This window comes from Meleagris gallopavo, chromosome 1, assembly GCF_905368555.1.
Source record: "Meleagris gallopavo chromosome 1, MGAL_WU_HG_1.1, whole genome shotgun sequence".
In the NCBI taxonomy this organism is placed as follows: Eukaryota; Metazoa; Chordata; class Aves; order Galliformes; family Phasianidae; genus Meleagris; species Meleagris gallopavo.
In genome coordinates, this window is record NC_139404.1 from 56898347 (window position 1) to 56925433 (window position 27087).

General features: G+C 37.0%; 1 protein-coding gene across 4 annotated transcripts in view; it reads left to right on the forward strand.

Annotated features, from left to right (window-relative positions):
* The window catches only part of LOC100551345 (diacylglycerol kinase iota), a 175368-nt gene that overhangs the window by 77680 nt on the left and 70601 nt on the right, over positions 1–27087 (forward strand). For all 4 annotated transcript variants that reach the window (XM_085229072.1, XM_085229054.1, XM_085229062.1 and 1 more), the window contains 8 exons: positions 74–211; positions 1404–1482; positions 5167–5222; positions 6077–6139; positions 6362–6435; positions 7886–7997; positions 10461–10660; positions 24988–25088. In XM_085229072.1, the coding sequence (XP_085085198.1) occupies positions 74–211; positions 1404–1482; positions 5167–5222; positions 6077–6139; positions 6362–6435; positions 7886–7997; positions 10461–10660; positions 24988–25088 (823 nt within the window). The remainder of the gene's footprint in view (positions 1–73; positions 212–1403; positions 1483–5166; positions 5223–6076; positions 6140–6361; positions 6436–7885; positions 7998–10460; positions 10661–24987; positions 25089–27087) is intronic.

Sequence of the window (27087 nt, forward strand, 5' to 3'; positions counted from 1 at the left end):
TTAATTGGTGAATGATTTGCTTTTCTTTGGCTATCCACGGCTGATACTTTGGTGACACTCATTCTGCTGCCAGGGTTACACAGATGAGCCTGTGTCCAAGATCTTGTGTCATGTAGAAGATGGAACCATTGTCCAGCTGGACCGATGGAATCTCCAGGTTGAGCGCAACCCAGATTTGCCACAGGATGAACTGGAAGATGGGTCACGTAAGGTTAGAGCTTTTTTTTTCCTAGGGAGAATATAGTATAATTAATTATAATTATATAAATAATTATATAGCATTTTTGGGATACTCCACGAGAGGCGTGAGTGCTGAAGCTCTAAAACCTTTTCAGTTTCTTGTTCCATCTTTTCCTATTATTCTTCAATGCCTCCAGGGGCATGTGAACCTTAATATGTATTGGCCATGTTATTTGTTGTTTGTAACTCAGACTTTGAGCATTTGTCTCAGTAACCAAATCCTGGTAAAAATCCATGGCATCTCATTGTTTTCCCTCCATTTAATCAAGGGTGGCAGAAAAAGGAGCCCAGTGACCACTATTCATTCCTAAATTTGAGACACATCTAGAAACATACAGATAATTTAAATATTACTTAGGATTCTGCTGGTAAATACTAACTGTTCCCTTCTTTACAGCTAAGAGTAGTATATTGTTGGATTTAACATCTTTATGTGTGAGTCTCCATATCATCTCCATTAGTGAGATCATCTCTCTTGAGAGTTGAAGATTGGGAAAATCTTTGTGAGGGGATCACATATATATTGATAGGTCATAGGGCTGGGGATGTTGAATCTGTCACTGACATTTAAAAAAATACTAAAAAATTCTGTGCACCAATTTCCTCTTGTCAGTTAGAATTTCCAGCTTATTTATTGGATGCTACTGTTCGCTCTGTACAGCTCTGCTGGGCCAGTATAATGATGAAGAGGCCAGATGTGTGCTTTGCTATCTCATGCATCCTCAATAAAATTAGGGCTTCTTGTCTGGGACTTGCATTGCTCCTGGTTATATATTAAGCAAGAAAAACACAGCTTGAGTTTTATTCATCATGCTGAGCTTGAAGTGCCAAGCAATTAAGAAAACTTATATATTGACATGCTAAGTGGAGAAATGCTCTGGAAAATCTCAATGAGAAAGTAAATGAGGAATCTTGTAATGTGTTTGCAAAGATACTTGTATGATCATAAAGCTCAGTAAATGTGTTTGCATTCTTTGGCTTTTGTATGGAGAATCTTCCACAAGCTATTACTAGCCTTCTTAGAAGAACAACTTCTTACATACACTTCCCATTTTCTTTTAAGGTTTTCAGGAGGTGCCAAATTTAAAATAGCTAATTCCTGGTGTGCCATGGAATATTTAATCTGTGCTGCTTTTACATGTCTTTCTATTATCCAATTATAGCTTCCACTCAATGTCTTCAATAATTACTTCAGCCTTGGGTTTGATGCACATGTTACACTGGAGTTCCACGAATCTAGAGGTAAGAGGAGTGTTTTACTTCCTTAGCCTTGGGTAATTATTTTACAAATTAGAAATAGATTTGGATTTAATGCCCTTTTCTGAATTCTTATAATTCAGGAATGTTGCTAGAACATACAACCCACAAGTAGGAAGAAAGCAGTTGTATCAGTTTTATAGTGAATTTCCAAGAGATTTGGTAATTTCAAAAAGAAAAAGAAAATACAAGAAGAAATGGAATCCTTTGGAAGAAAAGAGCTAAAATGGGAGCTTTTCAAAGTTTCTGACCTTCTGAAGTGAAACCTGGTACAAACATAAAGGAGATTTACTGACACAAGTGTCAGTGCAAGAGCAGAAAGAACAAATGTAATTCAGGTGCAAGTTTTCCCAACAGCGTGAAAGTGGAGGGAGGAGAAGATCTGTGAGGCTGTGAGAGAAGCAGAGTTGCAGAAGGATAACTGCGCTCTCAAACAGAACGGCTGTTTCCTATGGATGAATATAACATAATGTCATTGGACTTGGTACAGACCCAGAACGTATCTTTGGAAATGAAAGGCTTTAATGAAGTCCACAAACTGTCAGCAGTTTGAGCTGTTGAAGCATCCTGCTTGTCCCCTTGCTGATGGCAGTTATACCACTCAACCCAAGTGTGACTTTGGAGTGATGTGAACTGTGAAGATTTGTGTGGTTTAGGGAAGCATGCCTGTGTAAACAGACCTTCTCCAATTGCTTGTGTTCACTTTTTGGTCATTTCAGCTTCATAAGAATGCTTTTCTTCTGAATGGCAGCCTCCCTTATCTTCATTTTCATATTATCAAAGTGTCATCACAAAATGAAAAGATAGCACCTGAATGCCATATTAAATAAAGAGCAGAGTGCATGATGGAATGAGCTAATGCATATTTTATAATGTTTAAGACTGCTTCAAGCTTCAAGAATAATGAGGGGCCGCAAAAGGGTGCAGAAGTGAAATGATGACAGCTGTATGCATTTATTTTTTTATGAATGTATATTGCCATGCATTGCTAATGTGACTGTGAATATACTGTATAGATGAAATGCTTGGCTACTTTCTCACTTAATGGAGGCATTACTTAATAATGAAGTTATGGTACCCTATAAAGAATGAATATTATTCCATAGATGCCGGTGTTTTAAAAATTTACATGGGTGAAAAAATACTTGGCAGTACAAGCTGTCTGTCTTTGAGTGGGTGTGTGTGGCTAGGAGAGCTTTTTGTAGTACAAATGTCTGCTCCTACAAGTCATTCTGTTGGTGTTTCTTATCAACTCAAATGCTAAAAGATACAAAGTCACTTTTCAATGTTTTAGGAGAGAAAAGCTTATATTTTTCTTGCTGATGCATGGGTTTTATTGTGTTTCATGTGGAATTAAGCAAAGCAGAACAGATTATGGTATCTTCTACAACTGATAAAAATCCAGATAAACTCTAGAAGATTTGAGCAAAACCTGTAGCACTAGCATGACCATTGCACCTGACCCAGTAAGAGAACTAGTTATATGTAGTTTATGTGGGGCTATAAAAATCACACAATTTTGTTCTTAATTAAAAAAAAAAAAAAAATACAAAAAACAGCCAGTGAACACTCTCTTTCCCTAACACTGAAAAAAACCCAGAAGTATTTTTTTAGACCCCCAAGAAATGAATCCAAAATAAATTAGATTGATTTGAATTCTCCCTGTATCAGGCCATTTATGCTGTGGAAATTGCTCAATTGTTATATTTTAACTAAACAGTAATTGCAGTGTCTCAGAGGGACCTCTATGTGAATGTGGCCTTTTCCCTGGCAACCTCTGCACTTTTCTTATGACAAATGAGATTGAGCCTTGAGGGCTGGCTCCAAGCCCGGTGCATTTAGCTCTCCTTCAGGAAGCTTTCTTGGTAGAAAATCTTTCTAGAGGTCACAGTTTCCCCCTTCATAATGTTTATGCTCTGGTAGAGCAGGGAATATGCACTTTACTTGTCACTTGTTGACTTGAGCTTGAGAAGGTTGAGGATGGAGTGAGCCTTGGATATGCAGTCAGTGATTTACTTCTACAATCAAAATTGCATTCTACTCAAATTTGAGCTCTATTCCACAGAGTAGAAAGAGTGTTTCCTCCCCACACCTGCTCATCTGTCATGCCAGATGTAGGAGGTATCTTGAAAGACTGCTAAGTCCCTGATCACAGAAAGGCTCCTTCTTGCTTAGCTGATTCCAAACTGGGGCTTTCGTTCAGGTCAGTGTTTGTCACAAGATCTGTGTGGGAGCCAGCACCCTGGTGGCTTTTGCCATCAAGGGTTTCCATGTCACTGAACGTGAACCATGGGCACTTATTTGAGCCTTCAGGACTCACCCACTTTGTAGCATGGGGTTCTGAGACTTCCTGTGAAGAGCTGTCAGCTCAGTAAGTGAATAAAAGATGAGGTTTACTTAGCAGTTAAATTAATAGTATTAAGAAAAGGTGACCCTGAATGTATGCTAGGCTCACCCACGCAGCACAACAAAAGGGACATAAAAAAAGGTGGGTAAACAATCACACAGAAAATGAAGTAGCTCATTCTTTTGAAGTAGAGCATTATATTATGAGATGTAGTGACTTAAAACTAGATGAATTGTTTCAAGTGGTTGTTTGAGAAGAAGTAATTTGGAAGTGTTTACAACAGTGTGATGCTTTGGCTAGAAGAACTAGGCCAGCACTTGGATGATTTTGCTAGAGAATCACTGAGCAAGAATAGGTGATTCACTATACTATCAATGAATATAGTATCAGAAGGACCGTTTCTTAAATCTCTGGATGCTGCAGACTAGGACTGCAGTCCCCAAGGAGGCACAAAAATGATTTGTATTCTGAGAAACATGCTTTATGCTGGGTGATCAAAGGAACTCCATTTAGGTTATTGGAGAGAATATTAAGAGGTGATTTAATCTCCACCTGTAAGTATTTACTCAGGGAGAAGATATCTGATGGTTGAGGTCCTTTAAATCTAATGGACAGAGCAATATAATAAGATTTAACAGTTGGCAGTGGAAACCAGAAATGTTCAAGATAAGAGAAATAAACCAACAAGCATTTATTTTAATGAGGAGAATAATTAAATGTTGCATGGGCCTTACTACTGGACTATTAAAGTTCTCTGTCACTTTGAGTCTATTCAAAATGAAGCATCTCTCTAAATGGATTTTAAAATAACCTCTTATAGTTTACTGCATGGATATTTGGGTAGAGATGTCAATTCCAGCGTACCTTCTAGATTTCCATTTTGTGATGCATCAGGATTTTTTTCATCTCATAATTTACTAACATCTTAACATACACTTTGAAGCAGAACTAATGTTTTCTGAGTTTCTAATAATTCTTAAAGAAATATGATTTATGTTGGTGGACATGGAAGCCTCACAAATGATATGGAGAAAAATCGTCTGAATTATGGTAAATAAACTGATTGTATTATTACTTTTTTGCTCATATTTCCATCTCCTTTAATTATACAGGAAAGGGGAAGAATTGAATATCAGTGCTTGAAATCTGATAGCAGATAATGGCACAGATGCAGGAACCTAAAAAAAAAAGTGTTAATGTTCATATTTTTACTGAGTGATGTGTATAAAACCTCTATAGTGTTAGGAACGAATCTGAAGGTACAAGTGGAATCTACTCAGTTTATTTGGGTGCTCATGTTTTTCCTTTGTATCCTTTCACAGAAGCAAATCCAGAGAAATTCAACAGCCGATTTAGAAATAAAATGTTTTATGCAGGGGTGAGTTCACATGATTCATTGTACAGAATGATATTAGTTGCTTGGATGTTTTACTGTATCTGTTCTCTCTCTCTCACTGTCTCACACGAGGGGCTAATGCCGATTCATTTTGCCTGTTGCAATTTAAAATTCATGCGTCCTCTTTCTGGCAGTGACACACATATGCCTGTTTGAGAGTGCCAATTGTCTTACAGTGCTTCTTTAGACACAGCACTGATCGTGTTTTTCTCCCCCTACTTCTGGCTCACAAGACTCTTGGCAAAGAGTTCCAGTTTTTCCAGTGTTTGGGCAGCACACTGGTACTGAGTTTCCTGGAGAAATTCTCCAAGTATTAGCCTGCATCTTTTTGGCTTTGAGGAGTTGTCTTGGATGTATGGGTCATGGGTAGTAGAGGTCAGTGATCAGCTATTTGGAGTGACTTATTTCCATACTTTCATATGTGATTATGCAAAATAAAATAATATGCTTTTTTATTCAGGAGAGATGTGTACACTACTTTATTTTAAAGTTCAGTTTAAGTAGACACACTAATTTGATAATACATGGCATACTGTATGGCTTACCAGAGGATGACATCCAGCATGCCCGTGTGCCTTCATGGCACATGACACATAGCAATGAATGTGAGCAAGAATTTGCATTTATACCATTGGGTACCAAAGGACATAACCTCTCAAAAGGAGAAGCATAACTTTAAAAATATTAGATATATATACATAAGTCATATTTTCTGAAAGCAGGAAAGAATAAGTTTAACAAAAGGATAGCACTAGGTAATGAGCTCTCTGGTGAGATAAGAAATTTAGAAAGAGTGGAGGCAATGATGACCATTCCTGTTCTCATTTCTGTTGCAGGCAGCCTTTTCAGACTTCTTGCAAAGAAGCTCGAGAGACTTATCCAAGCACGTTAAAGTTGTGGTAAGTATAGGAAATTGTGTTTTAGTATTGTGAAAAGAGGTGGGGAAAGGCAGAGAGAGCAAGGTGAGAGTTTAATGGCTCTGTTACTTTTCAGTTTTGAGCATGACATTTGCAACACATTCCAAGGAAAATCTTGGGAAAGCTGTTACAAAGCAGCAACACTTCTCTTGTCTGTGGCTCCATTCAGCAATTTCTCTGTGCTCTGTCACTTTGGCTTTGTAGTGTGATGGTACAGACCTGACTCCAAAGATCCAGGAGCTGAAGTTCCAGTGTATAGTGTTTTTAAACATTCCCAGGTAAGCTCAAGAAGATACTTGGAGAAAATAGAAAGTAATATTACCACTACTAATAGTAAAAAAAAAAAAACCAACACCTGCAAGTTGTTCTAGGTTGGGTGGATGTGCAGGAAGTGTACTGCTAGTGTGCTGCCTTCCTGAGAGCTAGCTGCTTATGATACTGCTAATTAGCAGCACGAAAAAGGATCAGAGCCCGGGGTGCAGCAAAATTTTCCTTTGAAAAGGGTATCCAGTGATGCAGAGCTAGTAGAAAATTTTGTTTTAACAAACCTGCTTCCAAATGTTGTGCACCTAACCTGCAAACCAGGCACAGCTGCCTCGTCTTCTGCTTTACTAGAAACAGTGTGAGAAACAAAAATATCAATATTTTTCAAGAAAATAACATAAAGCCTGTTGAAAGAAATGTTTTTTTTTTCAATATGGTAGAAGATGTTCCAAATAGAAATATGTCTGTATTTTTAAAAATTGTCTTCCTCCTGCTCTCTAGACCAGTGGTCCCCAAAATCTTTTGACTGTGTGCTCCTATTCGTAATTTAGAAAAATTTTTAGCATGAAAATGGGTATTTATTTATATATTTGTGTATCAGTGTACTAGTAGATTATACACATTATAAAACAGGCTCAAATAGAAGTTAAAAGAGGACGTGACAAAGATGAAATAAGCACTATTTAAAATATAATTTTATTAATAGTATGGAATATATTTTCTTCCTACACCACAATGGATTGTCTTCTGCACCCTGCTTTGGAGTCTACTGCATTAGACAGCCTACCTTTTTGCTCCACATGCAATCCCAAACACATGGAAGTCCAGCATTGCCTTCACTGCAAGCTTCTATTTTGTGTCTCCCTTCTTCTTTTACTCTTTAGATCGCTTTTACATCCATCCTTGAATGGTAGGAAAGGTAGACACAACAGCTGCATCTGTTCTTGTTCATTTCTCCCTGCCTTCTCAAGCTATGTAACCTTTTGCAATTTTTATACCATCAGAGCTTATGAGTCAGCAGGGAGAGAGGAAATGGAGATCTGAGGCTGCTTCTGCAGCCCTTTACCTTCCTAGCAGAGGGGATAAGCAACTTCCACGCAGGCAAATTGCAGGTGCCAGGGAAGCTCAACAGCTGATCTGCAGAGTAGACCAAGCAGGGAGAAAAAATTGCTGCTGCTCTGTTGCCTGTTTGGTATTTCTCCCATTTCCTTGCTTGTAGAGGAACCTGCCAAAAACAATGATGAATAAACTTGTGAGTGATGTACCAGCTTAGAAATTAGGGACCAGTTTCCCCCTTTCTTCAGTTCTTGCCAATATAACTATTAATTGTCCTTCAACTGAATCCTGAAACATTTGTTTGGGTTTCTATTGGAGGAGATCAGAACAGGCCAAAAGTCAAGCTAATAGTCAGGACCCATCAGGGAAAATTACTTTCTCAAAGCTTGCTTTCCAAATTTTCTGTAGGTATTGTGCTGGCACAATGCCCTGGGGAAACCCTGGAGATCACAGAGACTTTGAACCTCAGCGCCATGATGATGGCTACATTGAAGTCATTGGGTTTACCATGGCCTCACTGGTGAGTATACTGCAAGTGCTACCTTGCCTGAGGTTGTGACCAGACTTGGTGAAATTTGTCCACATCAATGTAAGAACAACATAACTGTGTATTCAGCTGAAGCCAAAATATGCTCTGCTGTTAGGTTTTAAATGAAGGGATAAACTGTAGTTTTTAAATAAAGAAGAGATATTTAATAATAACAATATGATCTTTGCAAAGTATTACAAATTCACCCATAGCTAGTAATGCTTTAAAATGCTCTCAAGTTAAACAGCAAGGTTATGACAGTCGATCAAACAGTATGAAGACATGTTATTATTGTGGGAATATTCTATGGTCAAATAATTAATGCTATTGCTTTTTAGCTTTTGTATATTTCAATTAGTGATATTAAAGTTCAATTTTTTTTTTATAATATTCACTACTGGAAGCATATATCAAAGATTATATGAAATTATTTTCCATAGCATATATTTCTTCTCTTAAAACTTAGCTGTTTTGACAAGTGAAAGAAATTTTTTTTTATTTCAAAATACTTTGAAAATTTTTTGCTATTAAAGGTTAGAGAAGGAGTACTTCTCTGAATAGCATGCAGTCATTCACTGAGTGTATTTTCAGCTGTCTTGGAACAACAGAGAGATACAAAACTTGAAGGAAATATATTGTAACCGTGTAGATCATCAGGCTGTAGAAGTGACCTGTAGCCTACTTACATTTTGGGGGATGGGGACTTAACATTCTTTGGAGGCAATATCTGTGTAGTGAAACTGGGCAAAAGTGATTCTTAACCACTTAAATGGCTCTAATTGACTACCTGTAATTCTGTTCTAAAACCATTATTTTTTTCTTTTTCATTTGGGATTAAAAAAATACGTCAGTATTAGGAAATACTTCCTCCCTGAGAGAGCAATCAGGCACTGGAATGGGCTGCCAGAGCAGTGGTAGTCAATGTCCCTGGAGGTGTTCAGAAAACATTTAAATGTTGCACTGAGGGACATGGTAGGAAATATTGGTGATAGATGGACATTTGGAGTGGATGATCTTGGAGGTCTTTTCCAACCTCAGTGATCATATGATTCTATGCTGAAGTTCCTACTGTTAAGCCATTTTTGCTCTCTTTTGTGTGGACTAGGTTAAAGCTAATATTAATAAGCCTATTTTCACTAACCTGGTACTTTATTTGTTGTGTGATCTATTGCATTCATTTAATACTCCTGAGAATGGTGTTTGTTTCCTTAAAGATATATTTGGAAAAATAAAGACAGTAAAAGGCCATCTGAATCAGCAGTTATTTCTTTGGAAGTGGTTCAGAGTATAGATTCTTTTATGGCCCCTCTTTTGATTGATCTAATGAACTAGGGTATTACCCACAGGTAGGAAAAATTCTATTAGCATTATAGATCTTGTGGAAGGAACTTCTGCTACTTCACCTCCTGAAGATGTTAGGTTTGATTTTTTTAAGAATTAGGGCCCTTTGAGCTGCTGTTTCTCTCTAGAGGAAGCTTAGTTCAAAACTGAGTATCTATATATAAACATCCATTGTGATGCTGTGGATGTAACCCTTGAACATGTATTGTAGTTTTGACTTGCTCTTTACAGCTCTCAGATGCGCTTGGTCTCAGAGACCAAGAAAGAGCATTAATTTATAAGTATTATTAGTCATATTATCATTTTTTTCCAGTAGTTTGAGATGCAAGGAGCAAGATTAAGGTCTTCACTATTATTTCAACTGTTCCCTGAGATTTTTTTTTTGCATATTGTAGCTAATAGTCACATTCCTACATTGCTAATTAATAAAAATACATTACTGCCCAAACATGTCTGCTTAAAACTTGAAGAATCTGACCATGCTCTCCTTGTCATATTTCTTTGGAATGAATTCTTGAACGTAGTATTTAACTGTTTTTAACAAAAATCTTCTTGCTCTTTTCAGCCTGTCTGGTCTTGATGTTGAATTGCTATGTAAACTCTCATAATTAGAGATTTTAGATTTCTGTAATTCACATTAAGGACTATATTCTGTTCAGGAAGGGGTAATCACCTTTCTGTCTCTCAGAATGTGTTATTAGGGTTGATATTTAAAAGGCGAAAAAAATTGCATTATAGTTAGTGTAAAACAAACCAACAAAATGTATCGAAACCTTTAAGAAGAAACACAGGCATTAGAGCATGTGTGTATATACATATTTTGTGTTTGTGTGTAAAATATACTTGACATATAGAAATTGATGAGACATGATGCATATGATCAGGTAAGTGTCCTATTTCATCTGCTTGTTGCCTACCAGTTTTCTTTGTGAAACGTTAAGTCCTGCTTTTCAATTTTTGAATGAAAGTACATCCACTGTCCTTGATGTGAATGCCTTACACACGTGATGCTGACTAATACTCATTGTTGGCATTTCTTATTTTTTAAATTGTCTGAAATGTCTGTTTTGAGATGTATTTCTCCTTCCCTTTTAACTTTTTTTTTCCCCCAAGGCTGCTCTCCAAGTGGGTGGTCATGGAGAGAGGTTGCATCAGTGCCGTGAGGTGACGCTTTTAACGTACAAGTCTATCCCCATGCAAGTGGATGGTGAACCTTGTCGGTTGGCTCCCTCACTCATTCGGATCTCCCTAAGGAACCAAGCCAACATGGTGCAGAAGAGCAAGAGGAGAACATCCATGCCTTTGTTGAATGAGTGAGTTGGATGCATGCATGTCCTAATGCCAGGAGGCCTGTCTGAGTCAGTCATGGAATTTGCATGTATTGAACTTGCAGTGCATTAAAAAAAAAAAAAAAAAAAAAGAATTCACATATCCTGAACTTTCTTCCTACTGTACTGTAATTAATTTCCTGGCTTTCTTTTGTTCTTTTACCTTCTGGATTCCCTGCTGCCTTGCTTTTTAGGAAGGCTTGTATCTTTTAGTTATTTATTTAGAGAGGTATGTGAAGGCTCAGTGTTGTGCCTCTTGGCTTATGTTGGCTCTGCTCATATATGGTATTAGCCCTTAAAGTTCTTATGATTTTTTTTCTGAACTTTATCAGCCTGATTTTTAGTCTCCATCGAAGACTCTAATAAACTGCCAAACCAAGAACTACTCAGGACATCTTGTAGTTTCAACTGTGGGAACACGCTGCCTTGGACTCCTAAAGGAGAGGGGTCTGGAGGCATGGAAGGGGATATTTGTACTTTGTAGGGAATCATTCTCCAGTACAGAAACCCAAATTAGAAAGCGCAGTTGGAATTAGCTGAAACTATAATTCTTCCTCTAGTTTCTGTGCTCAGTGGAAGGAGATTGCATTACTGAAGATTGGATTGGTGGATTAGAGAAACAGTGATTAGAGAAAAGATAGGGGAATATAGTCAGAGAAGGAAAATTCATAGCATAAGATGGAGCTAGCACAAGTAGTGGAAAGGATGAACAGAGAAAAGCAAAAATAACAGGAAATGGGGAACATGCAAGGAAAACAACACAGAAATAACTTTATTTTTCATAGTTAAGCCTTATTTTTAAGTATCAAGCAACATTTTAATTTTAATCTAAGAAAATGCTCATGAAATAAAATAATTCAGGTTATTTTTGTTGAGCTGTAATCCTCATGTAGAAGGTTTTTATTTTTGCTAAGATGAAACATAGTAAGTGCCTTTGCTGTTTCCAAGTATTCAAGTGATGCAAAACAATCTATCTGCTACACAGACAGATACTGGCCTAAAAGCTTGAAGTTATCAAGTTATCATAGTTCATTCAAGCATCCATGCAGTGAAGATTTCACTTTTCTGGGGAGGTGAGTTTGGGGATTTTGCTGTTCTAGCTGTTATGGTGACAGGAAATAAGTGAAGCAGTGTTTTTGAAGAGAGGTAATGTCTTGCATTAGACTAATATAGTTGGAAAAGTCAGCAAGGTCTCAGGCACACAGCTCTTCAGGTATTTTAAAGATTGTTTGCGTTTTCAGTCTTTGTCATGCAGTGAAAGATATTGCTTCTCTTCAACCTTTGTCTTCAGCCCTTTAAAGTGTCATGTCATCTTCTGTTTGTCGATCTGTTCATGTAATCAAAACCTCCTTGGTAACTTTCAGCATCTGCCTATTCAGTTTAGCACATGGTGTTCTCTTTCAGAGACTAATGCTTTAAGCTTCAGTAGAGGCACATATCTGTAATGTACAATTGCTGTTTGTCAGGAAAATGCATTAGGCATACTCATTGCTCTTGAGTAGTGAAGACTAGCAGGATATTGCCTGTATGCAGTGACGCCTGATTTCATTCAGCCACCTCAGCTCCTTCATTTCTGAAATCTGGAATTCGGTAGAGAATAAACCTGAGGTGTCTCTTCCTATGCTGATGGGAGCTAATGCAAATGTTTATATTTTGCTTTTTAAAAGAAAATTCCTGATATTTTGACCTGCTAATTTGATTTTATAAGCAGCATCGCTACGCTTGGTTTTTGATATTCAAATTTGAACCGTAGTAGAGAAATGCAGTCATAATGATGTCAGTAGTGAAGACGATATTCTTTCTGGTTTAACCTCATTTGAACATGCTGTGATGTGCTTTGATGCTATCTGAGTCTTCTTATTTGATCAAGATATGTTGCACATCTGTGTTTTAGAAAAATACAGATGATCTGGTAACTACTATAGTTCAACCTCATGGGTTGGAAATAATGTGTATATATCTATATATGTGTGAATGTGCATTTCTAACAAGTGTCAAAAGGGAATGAGAGAGGAGTTGAATATTCTATTGTGACAAAAAGTAAATGGAATGATAAAGGTTAAACTCCAGGAGGCATTTAATATTTTATGAAGTTAATTCAGTATGATGCAGATTTGTAGTATTTCACAAGAGAAAGGTTTTAATTAAAGGTGTATCTACACTTCTTTACTCTCAGTCCATTGAAATCTTCCAGAAATTCTTATATTTTAAATATATATATGTATATATATATGCAATATATATATATACATATATATATGTATATATATATGCACTATATATATATATACATACATTTCTTCTTAAGATTGTCATCTGAATGTTAGATGTTTGAGGTTGGTGAGTAGGTCTGGTGCTATCTCTGCAATTGTTGGAGAACTGTTCCTGAGCAACTTGCAAGAAAAGTGCTTTTAAAATTATCTTCTGTCACAGTAATTCAGAACTGCTGTTATTGCCAGCCTTGATGTGTTGATAGGAGAACAGTGGGAATGTTCTTTGAAATTTTATCTAATCCAATGTAAGAAGTGGAAAACTATTTTATTTTTTAGAAATTTTACACTGTGTTTCTGCTTTCTTATCCTATTCTTATTTGTTCTGGGAGTTTTGAAGAGAGAGGATTTAGAAAGGGTATTGAGCTTGTTGTTTGCTTTGTGGATGCCTTTTAATTTCTGGGGAATAATGGTATTTCAAATTGAAGAATCCATATTTAGTGCAGATGAGAGGCAACAGAAACTCCAAACTTCTGTCACTTGTGAGCTCGAAGGCTTTAGAAAAATGATTCTTTTCTACTGTCAGAGTTGCCCATCTTCCTGATTGTAGTCGTTCTCCTTCAAAACATGTAGATAATTCTAGAGAGGACACTTGTATATGGGGAAAAAATGAGTTAGAGCTTGTTTGTTTGACCTGTTTTTTTTTTCCTCTCTCTTTTCCCATTATTGTGTTTTTAGTACCTTATAATTGCACAGAGATTGCCTTATGTTTCTACACAAAACTTCAAGGTTGAAATTCCTTCCTGCTGAGGGTTTTTTATGTCTTAATTTGCCTTTCTCAAGGTGTAGGGGAAAGTTGAACGGCACTTTAGAAAAGGTAGAAGTTCTTAGTCTTTTAAAATAATTAAATGAAACATTGACCATGGAATCAAATTAAGGAAAAGATCTTTTACTGTGGAGTTACTTGAATTGAAGGAGCATCACTTTCCTGTAGTAAGCTATCAGGGAGCAAGTCAACATGCTGTGCCAAACTTTGTCTGAACTGAGGAAACCACTGGCAAATGTATTTAGTTAACTAATTTTTTTCTTTAATTGTTGAATCACCTATAAAGAAATAGTGATTTTCTCAGTATATTAAGAATAATACAGTAAGAATGCTTCTTCTAGTTTGTTTCTAATGGAAATTGTTAAAAGGCAGGCATAATCTCTTCCTCATCCTACAGTGCATTACGTCTACAATAGAGATAAGTAACAAACCAGTAAAGTGTTTCAATCCAGAAGCAATTTTCAAAGTCCAAGGAATATTAAGAATGAGGTGATACTGTTGACATTTAGTTGTGGATTGAAACAAGGCAGATAGTTGGACTGTGGAAAAAAAGGCAGATTTATTTGGTTGTTTCTCCCCATTGGCTGCAAAATGTACCAGTGAAAGCAAATTTTTCTGCAGTGACATTAGCAGACCCTTCCCCTTTCCCTTTTCCTTCCCTACCCTCTCACTTCTTCCCCTCCCCCTTGCCCTTCACTTTGTAAATTATATTCCTAATCTCCTTCTCTTTAAAGATTTGGCAGCTAAATTCCAATTCTTGAATCTCCTTTTTTTGATCATGGTTAATATGTGAAAGAGAGAACATGAGAACTTGACCAAGCCAAGAATGTAGCCCTGTGGTATAAAAGCAAAATATTTCTGGAATTAAAAGAGAAACTGTGGCATGATTTTCCAGGAGTAATTTTCTGATTAGAAACTACAATTCAACATACCACTCAGTAGGTTTTAGTTAATGATCGCTGTACAAACCCCAAAAGATGGCTTTTAGTTTGAGTTCAGGAAGAATGGAAGAAACGGTCTTCGTGATATAAAAAAAAGAAGAGGGAAGAGTTTATAGATAAAACAATGTTGCATTCACTTGAAGGAAACAAAGGGATTATTTAAATAAAAATACTAAGAGTTGGTCTTGGGAGACTATAAAAAATACATGTTTCCCTATAGTACATGAAAGAGGGAAGGAGACAGCAATTTTTCATTGTGGATACAAAATCTCTAGTAAGGGTATTTTTCTTTCTTAAAATTAACTGAAGTTTGACCAAACTTTGCAGACAATTCTATCCATTCAGATTTTGACTTTATTTGGAGACAATTGCATTTATTCAGATCTTGGCTTTGATGTTTGTTTGCATTTCTGAACCTGCTTCCAAAGTCTGCTGCCTTGAATTTTTCAGTGCCTGTGGAACACATATCCTGGGGCTCCCAGTCTTTGTATAGCTGTTTACCTAGCTTGTCATTTGTCCTCCTCGCTCTTGTTTTTAGAAAGCTTTGAAGTGTCATGTAGAAATATTGTTCTCCATTTGCATGTCTTCTGTTGCTCTTGGCTTCTTAGTGTGACCTTGGAGCTCTGCATGTATTTTCATTCAACTTTCATGTGACGCATTCCTTTTGTTTCTGTTTAAATGTTGTATGTCTCTCTTTCTTCTCTTCCACTTTCTTCCCAATCTTTTTTTCTCTCTTTCTCTCTCTCTCTCTTTCTCTCTCTCCCCCCTCTCCCCTGCTTTTTTCCTTGTCTGTCCATATTGTGTGCTGCCTTTCTCTTGGCCACTCATTTCCCACTGCCTATAGTATCCATAAAGTGCAGTCTGCTGACCTGAGGAGAGTCTCAGCTCCCCCCGATTCCTTCACTGTGTGAGTATCTGGCTTTTTTCTACCTTTAAGGTTCTGTAATTTTCTGCTGTTTCCCTATGTGTTTTTCAACCAGGAGACAAGACAATAAAACAGTAAAATCCAGTTACAAAAGAGTGACAGGATGCCAGGTGTGGGGCAGCGATTTCACCTGTAAATATGTCAACACACAGTACATAAGCTGGATGACCAGGGCAGGTCTGGTGATTCTGACCATGTTAAACCAAGAGTACAATTTGACATACAAGTCCTTAGGACCACCCCCGAAAACAGTCTAGATGAGAGGCTTTTTTCCTTATGCTTAAAGAAAAAAAAAAAATCACATTATGAACAAACTCAGTCATAAAGCATCTCCAAATAAAAATGATCAAAACAGAAAACTAGTGCCCCAAAGGAGTGGCATGGTATTGGCTGCAGCTGCATTCAAGATGGAGGGGCCCCAGCATGGTATTAATTTGATTGCCAGTAACTCTCATCTAGTAACTTGCTTAGATAGTAGCTACATTATCCAAGAGACTAATTTTTTTAAATCTGATTGTTGTGAACAGATTTATACTTATGAGAGAGAAGCAGCAATATATTTATTGATATAAAGCAGTGATTTAACACAGATTAATTGTAAGGGTGACTTAAGAAGATTTTCATCCAGGAAGTGCTCCCACTAAATCATGAGTGGATGCCTTGACTTACTAAATTCCTTGAATTAAAAATGTAATGAGCCTAGTCTCAGACCTGGTCAATAGTTTATGACTAAAGAATTATACGTGCACAGTCAATCTAATTTATAAACAAAGCTTAGCAAACCATTAGTCAGTACTGAGGATCTCTTGGTGTCAAGGGATCTCTGAAGCAGGTGTAACCTTAAGAAGTGTCCCTACTCAAGGAGATATCCTGTCGTGCAACTTACTGTCTTGCAGCAGTGTTCAGTGGGCTCTTGGGCTGCCAACTTCTTTTGGGGTAAGATGATTGATTCATAGTCATATTTGCATACTGATTGCAGATGGTAGCTTCCTCCAATTTTGGCATCAGTTGGACATTCTTCCAAATTTGACTTGATTTGGACATTGACCAGCACTGCGGATGCATTGCTCAAATTAGCTCTTGAGTATTATTCTGTAATGCTTTCCATGATTCCACATTGAGCTGGATGCAGCCATCATGATCAGTCGTATCCATCATGACTGCCACAGATGGTTAACTGCTTAAGTCAGATGCAGCCATCACGATCACTGCTAGCAGTTATCAAGTGAGTAGGGTCATGGAAAATAAGGGCCAGGTTAAAAGTGGGAAGCATACAGTTGCAGTGGTGAATTAGCCACTTTAAAACACTTGTAAGACTGTATGTGAGTATCTTCTATTTCATCCCCTTTATGGAAATGTGATATTATGAAAAATTCTACGTCCATAGTTAAGAAGTAAAATGAAATTAACAGCTTAATGTATCAACTCAAGAAATATAGTTTGGCTTCAAAAGTATTTTTTGACTGTTTGGTCCAAAAAATGCCCCAAAATGTTTTGCTTTGTGTTGGCATTCCTCTTGTCTTGCTTTACTGGTCTTTTCAAACAGGATTATTAAAGTAATGAATTGAAGATGCATGACCAAAAATAGCAAATTCCAGAGCTAATAGTCCAGATATTCAGAGCAGAAACATAATTTCAAGCATGATTCTTATTTCATGATATAAGAAAATCAATGGTATGTGTAAAAACAAAACCAACCAATGCTTTTCTGTTCTGAAAATAGAGCACTTGTAATAGACAAAATATAAATGTTCAACAAGCCAAAGATTTTGAGGAAAAATTGATTGAATGCTTATAAAAAGAGAAATTTTCATCAGTACCTGAGGGTTCTGGTAGATAACCAGTTAACCATGAGCCAGTAACATGTCCTCCTGGTGAAGAAAGCTAATAGTATCCTGAGCTGTGGTTAGGAGGAGTATTGGTAAAGAGATGTGAACCTTTTCATCTGCTCAGCACTGGTGCCACATCTTGAGTGCTGGCTTCAGACCTGGCTCCTCAGTCCAAGGGACATGGAACTGCTGGAGAGAATCCAACTAAGGCTGATGAAGGTACTTAAGGGACACTGAAACCTTGAGGAAAGATGGAGAGCTGGGACTCATCAGGCTGAAGAAGGGAAACCTTGAGAGTAGAGATTTGTGATGATGTAAAGATGTGAAGAAAATGAAACCAGGCTCTTTTCAGTGGTATCTAGTGAGATGACAAGAGACAGCGGGTCCAAACTGAAACTTAGGAGATACCTGAACATATAGGGAAGTGTGAACATAAGGGAGAGTGTTTGTACTGTGGTGGTGACTGGACTCTGGCATAAGCTGCCATTCACTTAAGGTGCTCAAAAGCTGTTGGATATGCCCCTGGGCTAGTGCCTCTGATTGTCCCTCACTGAACAAAAAAAGATGGACAAGATGACTTCCAGTGGTCCCTTCCAGACTTAATCATTATGTGATTCCATCAAATTTCAGAAAGCTGCAAGTTCCTCCTTGTTATTTTGCAAATAAGGAAAGATTTCCAAATCAGTGTGCCTTCCCCTTGTATCATATTTGCTGTACTCTGCTGTGGAACAAAAAGTAATTCAAAAAACTTCTCTCATATTGATTTAGTATCCTAAGCAAGCCTCTGCAAAACCTTTGAGATAAGTTTTATTGCTTACACAGAACATTAAGTAAGCCATGGGTCTGGGACAGGGAGAATTGTCTCCAAGTTGAGGGATATCCCTTGGAAGATGACCTCCAAGTTTTGATAAAGTTTTTCTGAATACCTCATTTGATAACAATTGTCAGAATAAAGCAGAGGGAGAGATTCATGAGTCCCAAACTAATTTATAAGTCAAAGATATTCTGTATCTTAACATCTGTAAAAATAGATTAAACATGCTGCTACACTGTGGCTGCCAATTAATGTGTCTGGCAAATTAAAATAAGAACCCATGAGGTATTAGGTAAATTTGATTTGGGTTGTGATGGCTTTGAGATTCAAATGTTCCTTTTTTTATTGAGCAGTATATGAGCCCGAGATACATTTTGTACTGAACAGCATGGAATATTCTTCGGTGTCCCAGTGATAGATACAGCTTGTGTTAGATAAATTCCACATTTTCTACAGCAGTGTATGCATGGGGATCTGGGGCAGCCAAAATCATTTGGCACATATGGTCTTTGTTGCAGAGACAGTGAAACTATAGTGTGATCTGTTTCAGACGTTTGCAGAGGGGCACATTAGAAAATACAAGTGTTGCATTTTTAATCAAGTCCCTTTCAAAAGAAAGGGAGACTTCCATTTTCCAGCTGTGTTTATTAGAAATAAGAAGGATGTGCGTATGATTGTACATTTGCTTTTTTTTTTTTTGATTGCAAAATCTTTGTAAATGGAAATACAAATATTGCCTTATCTGTAAAGGGATTCAACTCTTCAGTAGAGTTGACAGAGTGATGATCACAGCAGGATGCACACATAGTATCTGTATGCATGGCATACAGGCTATATGAATAGCAAAAGGGTAAAAGGAAAAGATTTTTGCATTTAGAGATCCTGATGTTTTGTGTTTTGGGTTGAATGTGAGAATTGTCTGACAGAGGGAATGAGGCAAAAGGGGAGAATGTGTTACAGAGCAAGCTATTTTCCAAATGCATAAATAAGAATGAAAGTGTTTGTATACATCTTCCATTTTTTCTGTTAAATAAATTATTAGAAATTGAGTTTCCTGTTTGGCAGGTGAGCTCCTTTACTGGGATAGTTGCTGTCAGAGAATCCACAGTGCTTGGGAATGCAAAACACGAGAGCTTGCCTGGTGATAGAGAAGGAAAATGAAGGCCAGAATTCTCTCTGGCACTTGGACTTGTATTTTAAGTGTATGGGTGGGCCCAGCTTTTATACAGCAAAACACTTGTGCTCTTTTACAAGGTAAAAAAAAAAGACTGAAAGGTTTAGCACCACTGGGTTAACCTGACCTATCTGGGGTATAATTCAACAACAGAAGGGAAAAAACAACTACAGTGTTTCTGCACTGGAGCTTGTGGGTGTGCTTGTTAAGTATCCATCAGAAGAAAGTGGATTATTTTAGTCTATTGAAGAAGTACTTATGTTTTAAGCAGATAAAAGCTATCAAAAGCACACTTATTTTTAATGTATAATTTGCAAGATTTTCCAATGAGATTTCAAAAGTAAGAGATCTTTTTCTCCTCTGGTTGCTGTTTTCCATTTTCCAATTGTTTTAAACACTGGAACATTCAATTAGTTTTGCATGTTTATTTCTTCACTAGGAGATAGATAATTCATTAATCTGTCACTGCAAACATGCCTCAAGAGGAGTGTGATGTTCTCTAAAGTTTTATTTTTGCAAAGGAGGGGCAGGAGGAGATTTTAGCTTCCTATGCTCTTTGCCTTATCATATTAAAATCTGTATGTGAGTAGTTTGATGAGGAATGTATTCTGGAAGACCTATCAGAAATTTGTCACTGGGTCCCCTAGAATTGTTGGACCATTTTTATCATCATCATCATTATTTCCTTCCTCCATGCAGACACAAAGAATAAGAAATGGATCACAGAGTTTATAAATAATTGATGCGGAGATTGAGGCATATATAATTTAAAAGTTTATCTTTGCAGTATTATCAGCCAGGTGGCATAGCAGTGCTACCTGCCTGCTATGCAGCAGCTCCAAGAGCAAGACCCAGAATTCCTCTGCCTGTGTTCTCTTTCCTGAGAAAAGAGCATGTTCTTTAAGAAAAACAGCTGTGCTCCAAGTTGGCTGACATTGTCTTGCCAGTTGCTTCATGATCTATTAGGGTGAGAGGAAAAAAATCACAGTTATGGGAAAAGCTGAGTGGTTTTTCTTGTTGAATGGAAGTAGATGAGGTTCTGTTGGTAATCTCAGAATTAGGTATGTGCTACTACTTCTGTGAGTTTGAACCATAAGTGCTGGAAAAGGTTGTGTTGATTTTATTTATTTATTTATTTTCTACAGCTAAGATGTAGGAAGGAAACAAATGCATATTTTTTTCTTCAGTAAGCAGTTTTCAGCAAGGATGGGGTGGTTGTGTGTGCATGTTGAAAATGAGTTCACCTTATGAACAGTTTATTCAGGATGATGTTGACTTTCTAAGACCTATTCCTATACAAAGACTGGTTCCATGGGATGAATATCTTCTCACAGAGGGGTAGGTTTTTAAACAAACAACAAGCTATTTTTCTTATGACTGTCTATGGGTTTTAAGAATTTCCAAAAAGCATGCCATTTTCCTTAAAATGAGAATTATTCAGTATTTATGTCTTCTATATTCTTGTGGAAAAGTGAAATCATATTTGTTTAATAGAACTAATAGTATTTTCTTTTACTTTACAGATGTTTTTCAACCTAAAAAAATGAATGAAAATAATTATTGATTACTGAAATTATATACTTTTTGATGAGGGTGAATTAAAATAATTCTGAGGGGACTTCATAACATCTTTCATGGCTTGTTCTGCAAGGCTCATTTAGATTGCTATTCACACTAATCAAAGGTCTGTCATATAAAATTCAAAATAGTAAAATAGTTTACCTATGCTCCTGATTTGAGGAGATTGATATTTAGACTTGTGTTTAACTGAAACCATTATAGCTATTCAACAAGAATGAGCAGAATGTTTCAGTTGACCTAACTCTGTGTTAACGATCCCATGGCCATATGACCTTTAGGATGTAATTCTGTGAATTGACCTGTGTGGAGAATGAGGTTCTCCATTAGGTTATTTAAGAAGCAATGGAATTCATTCATCTGTACTTGAAATTAATTTTCATTGACTATGTAATACTCTATTTTGAAGAATAATAGGTGCAAAAATATTTAAATATGTTAGATTGATTTACAATGCTGCTGTCTGTGATGATTTATTTATGAATTTTCTTGTGCTCGATCTGGAATGCTTTTCTTCCCATCCTTACAGTTGGGCAAGTTGTTTTATACAATGTTTAGAAACGTCCATTTCTATTAATACAGACAGCATTAACATCTGTTTTCAGTGATATTCACCATGGTATTTATTTTCACATAGACATGATTGTGTCCTTGAGCATTGTGGTTTCTGAATATGCTCAGTATGTCTAAACTAGAGGAATAGCACAATTTGTCTAACAGTAAGGATTCCTATATATAGTCTGTGTTGATTACAAGAATATTGATATCAGAATTGTGCAGCTCAACTGCAGTTAATAGAACTCTGTGTGCAAAGCATGAGTTATGTGAGTGAATGAGCTATTCAGTTGGTTCATAAAGACAGTATTCCACCATGTTGAATGCCAGTCTGATATCATAAGGAGTGAATATTCAGCTATGTGAATTTTTAGAGCCGAAGCTATTTTGCATAGGTCATGAAATTCAGTTGGACAGTATGATGTCAGAGAGCAACCATATTCTGAGTGAAGAGTATTTGCAAATTATTATGACCAAAACCTCAGATTTCAGTCACTGAATAAATATTTTTTCTTGTGTATATATTTATGCATATATATGCATGTACATACTTGTATTTGAGTTGTAACCACATTACTTGTGACTAGACCTAAAAAGATAAAATCTCTACCACTTTGAAAAGGCCTCTTAGCACTTATGTTTCTAAAATTGCTTATTTTCTATAGAAGACTGTTTCTGAGATTATGCTTTTATGGCTAGGCTAGCTAAACTTCTCAAATGGGCAAAATGGCAAGTTCTGTTTCTCTCCATTTTTCCCTCTGGTACGGAGAGCAGTGCTGGGCACTACAGCACAGAGAGGAAGGGAGAAGCCTGAGCATCATACACTGATGAGCTCTGTAGGAGGAAGAAATGGAAAAGGAGTAGGGAAACAGATAAAGTGTGATTCTTGTTTGGAGTGCAAACATCACGAGTGCTGGACTGAGCAAGTCCTGTTTGAGTAACAACTTCTGGTAAAAACACTTTTTTTGTACTTGTGATTGGAAAATATTTTTTTCAATAAAATTCCAGTTTGGATTGTTAAGAACTCAGCTGAACAGTATAGATTTGGTTCTGGTTTCAGGAAAAACAATGGTTTGAGACGGTTTCTTGATTTAATTACATTTGGTTTAATTAGAGACGTGGCAGGAATAGCTATCTTTGTAGCACATTCAAATGTCACAGAAGAAATAAGTCATTGCTGAATTTCTCTGTCACTCTGTGGCCTTTCTTCCCAGCTGAGCTCAGAGAAGTCATCATTCATAATCAGTCACTCTCCCAGACCTACCACTAATCTCTAGTTTGTGAACCTATCTGCTGGAAGACTGAGCTACCTTCATAATAATGTTTGGTGGTAGAACACCATGGGAAAAACAGCATGGCTTCTTCATGTATTGTACCAGTACATAAAAGACTTCACGTTTCAGTGCTCAGACTGTCATTTTCATGAACCCTACTATATGCACTGCATTATTTTTTTCCTCTATGCAGTTAGGTTCCTATGTTTTTTTATTTATTTATTATCTTTTCTTGACTAAAAATAAAAGCTCCCACTTTTTATTTTTGAAACTTGTGTTTTGTATAATTGGGAAGGAAACATTATTTCTCAGACTATGTCCATTTCTAATACAGCAATGTGGCATTTGAAGTTGTCTAAGGGGGAAAAAAAGTGTCAGACATTGCAATTATATTCTTCCATCTATGCACCTTTCCTCTGACTTGCATGCACTAATACTCCCTGGTTGTTTAGCCAGTTTTATAGATTCCAGGTAGTGAGTGCTCATCTGACCTAATGGGATGGGAGTTACTAAGCTGTTCCCTGAAGCTTTGCTGGAAGTTATCACCCTGCATGTCAAGTGAAATCTTACTTTAAACATAGAGAGTTTCCTGGTATCTTGGAGCACTTTTACCCAATAGTCCCTGTTAATCACCACAGAAAACACAAAGAGCAGCCTATGTGCTGCTGAATGCATCAGTCTTGCAGTCACTGTTAGCATTCATGATGTATTCTAAGTTATTCCTTATGTATTTTCATTTTAATATAGAAACTCATGTTCAGAACAGAAAGACTATAGCTTCTTGTAACCTGTTGCCTTAGACCTCAATTACTGAGATACCCTCAATTCATTATCCTTTATCACTTTTTAGGCTAGAAGTACTTGTGTCAGTGAGTTATTTTTATACTGGTACTTGATTTTCAATCTTTATTTTCATCTGTCAATATGTGGCAGAGCCGTTTATGTCAACAGAGAGAAAGTATGCAATCAGGAAACTGAAATACGTGGTAATTATTATCTCTGTGGCTCTTCTACAAACCATGTGTTAGGTCTGTAGTATTTTCAGGCCAAAAAGAAAATTATTTGCTTGAAAAGTAAAAAAAAAAAACAAATTACATTTCTGGGGTGTAAATTGGCATTTAAAATGACAATCCTGAAGGTCAAATATTTTAAAACTGAAATAAAGCAAACGATAAGCTTGTCTGTGATGGTGCATAGAATTTTATCTTTTAAAAGGCATTGTGTGCATTAAGAGTTCTGTTTTTAACTAGATTAAAACAAAGTGAAAGTAGACAATCTTTTGGTGCAAACGCAGAATGAAGAATCTAATTTTAGGTGGGATGAACCTGTCAAGACAGACACTTTATATGTGTATTATAATACACAAGCTATCTTTCTCCCTTTACAAGTGGAAAATGCAAATGTGGCCAAGTTTACATAGCATTCAGTGAAGCAAAATCTAACAGTAACAGTAAGATGGAAACTTGTATGAAATCAAAACAAAGCTCTTCAAAACAACTGTCTATCAGTTAGTGGCCACTCAAATTTATGGATAGGAACCAGTGAAAGGTTTCAAAAGTATGCAGGCCTCCAAGGCATATAAATCTGTATGAAATCTGTAGAAATGAGGTGCTCAAACTTCTTTTTATGGTCTCTCTGGCATACGTGTATTGGACTCTAGTTTGGCAATCCAGCTCTCAACAACATTTTGTTTTCTGCTCCCTGGAAAGAGGATCCTCTGGAGGTCCAAGTGAATGTCCTGGTGGACAGAGAAAAAGAAGTCCTGAGAGGCTTCCAAAGAAAGCATCAGTATCCTGAAGCAAAGCTTTGCGGCTTTCCTACTTTAGGGATGTACAAAAAGACATCTGCAATGGGAAGGGATATCTATATAGAGACTGACAAGCTCAGAAAAGCCTTTGCAATTCCAGATCATACAGACAGTAAACAGGCTTCTTGATCTTGCTTGTCATTTAAGATACAGCATCTATTCTGTGTAGTCAGTAGTCCTGATCTTGTAAAAACACAGTGGTGGGCCAGTGAGGATCAGGTCCAGTTTTGAAGAGGCTTGCTCTTATTATTCTTTTACCAAAGGTTAAAATTAATTCATATTGTATTTCATTTTTTGCTCTTCCATGGAAAACTTTGTCTAAGAAGCTTTCTTCTTCTTCTTCTTCTTTTTTTTTTTTTTTTTTTTTTTTTTTTTGCAGTCCTCATTCCATCCCTGATCGCCTGCGGATCAGAGTGAACCGGATTAATTTGCAAGAATATGAGGGGCTACATTATGACAAGGAAAAACTCCGTGAAGCTTGTAAGTTGGAAGAAGCTAGGTTGTACTTGCTCTCGGTAGAATATTATGTATAGATCTCACATTAACTACAGCAAAACGAAAACAACCCAGGGTCAAACATACATTTTGGACAAGTCCTCTGTGCTATAGGCTCATCTAATTGGGTATATGCACATGCATTCTTTCTATATAAATACTGTCTGTATAAAGAGTGTTCAGGTGTTTTCTTACTTAATTGTGCCTTCTGCACATTGATTTTATTTACTATAAAGTAAGTGTTTTTCACACCTGATTTTTTATTTCTGTCTTTGCATTGACTCTGCTGACTTTCTATTAGCATATGAAACTTACCAAGGCTTTATGATTAACACCAAATTTAAAACTTAATAAGAGACTGGTTTCAAACTGAGAGGTTGATCATAAAATCACAGAATCATAGAATTCTCAGAGTTGGAAGGGATCTTTAAAGGTCATCTAATCCAACTCCCCTGCAATGAATATGATTTTGCTCAGGTGCATTTATTTTGGGAAGGAAATTTGGCTTCCTTTATTCTTTAAGAGCCCTCAGTTTTGCACATAAGAAAATAATCACTGTTTTCTTTCCACATGTAATGGTTTAATTGCCACATTCAGGGGTAAGTCAAAAGCAGACAGATGGTTGCGTTGGCAACACTGATGACGATGATCCACACTTGGAAATGGAGTTCCTTTCCTTGGTGCCACACAGTCATTAATCAATGAGGGACACGTCTGCTTGTGATAACAATTTAATAGAGTCTTGTTCATGCATCTGGCTCATTATTCATCTTAAATTACAAGCATGACTGTTTGTTGTACAACAAAGCTTCAGCTCCCTCTGTTATATAGAGTGTTCTGATAATTACAGGATAACAATCCTTTTAATTGGTTTGCTTATCTTACTGTTGGAAGATATTTAAACTGTTTCACTTTCACCTGTCCAGTCCCATCCCTCCTTATTCTTCTCTCAGTTCATCTGGGCTCCTTCCAACAAAAGAAGTGAGATGCCTTGAATTTTAATGTAGGTCCTGGCAGCCTTTTCTAAAGTTTCTGTTAGTAGATTTCAGCTATAATCAAAGCAATCTAAACCTTAATCTGTGGACTGAGGAGAATTATCATAAAATGAGGATTATGGCTCACTGGAGAAGCATTTATTTCAAATTTAGAGTTTGACCTTGAGTATCCTTACGGTCGTCTTGGACAGATGCTTTTGAAACTCTGTTGGAAACATTCTGGTTCTTTTGGTGATTCTTCCTATGCCTTTCCATCTGAGGACAACTATCCTCATCCATTCCCACAACAGATGTAATTTTTTTTAAATTTAGTACATATTAAGTAATCATTAAGAGCCATTGCATCATCTGACAAAGGATATACACCTTTGTATCACTGCCTGCCTGGCACTATAATGTGTTTAAACACTTCTTTGGAATAAGTGTCCTGTCTCAGTCTACATCAGCAAACCTCTTCCTGGAGCACTGTCACTTAAAGTTACTTGGCTTGAGGAGGAGGAGGGAAGTAGTAAGGCAGGAACAGCAATTCTCCTTTCTTCTTCAAGGTGGCCATAATGGGTGGGGGGAGTCAATGGGAGGAGAAGGGTTTTTACTGTTCTGAAGAAATAAATCGCCATGGTGAGTGACAGATTGAAATTTTATAAGTCTGAATCAAAAATTTAAATATGAGTATTGTATGCTAGCTGAATAATTATGAGTGATACTGCAAACAGAGGAGCTGTTGACTCTCCTGAAGATAGAGAGGCCTTGACAGACTACGGGACTGGGCAGTCACCAAATGCATTAAGTTTAACAAGAGCAAGTGCTGGATTCTGCAGTTGGTGTGTATGTACAGCCTGAGGGACAGGCATCTGAAAGCAACTCTGTGGAAAGGTATCTGGGGGTTCTGGCTGATGGCAAGTTGAACATGTGACAGCAGCCAAAAAGGTACCCTGGTTGCCAGCACTGCCACTGGACAAGGGAAAGGACTGTCCTGCTCTGCTCTTTGT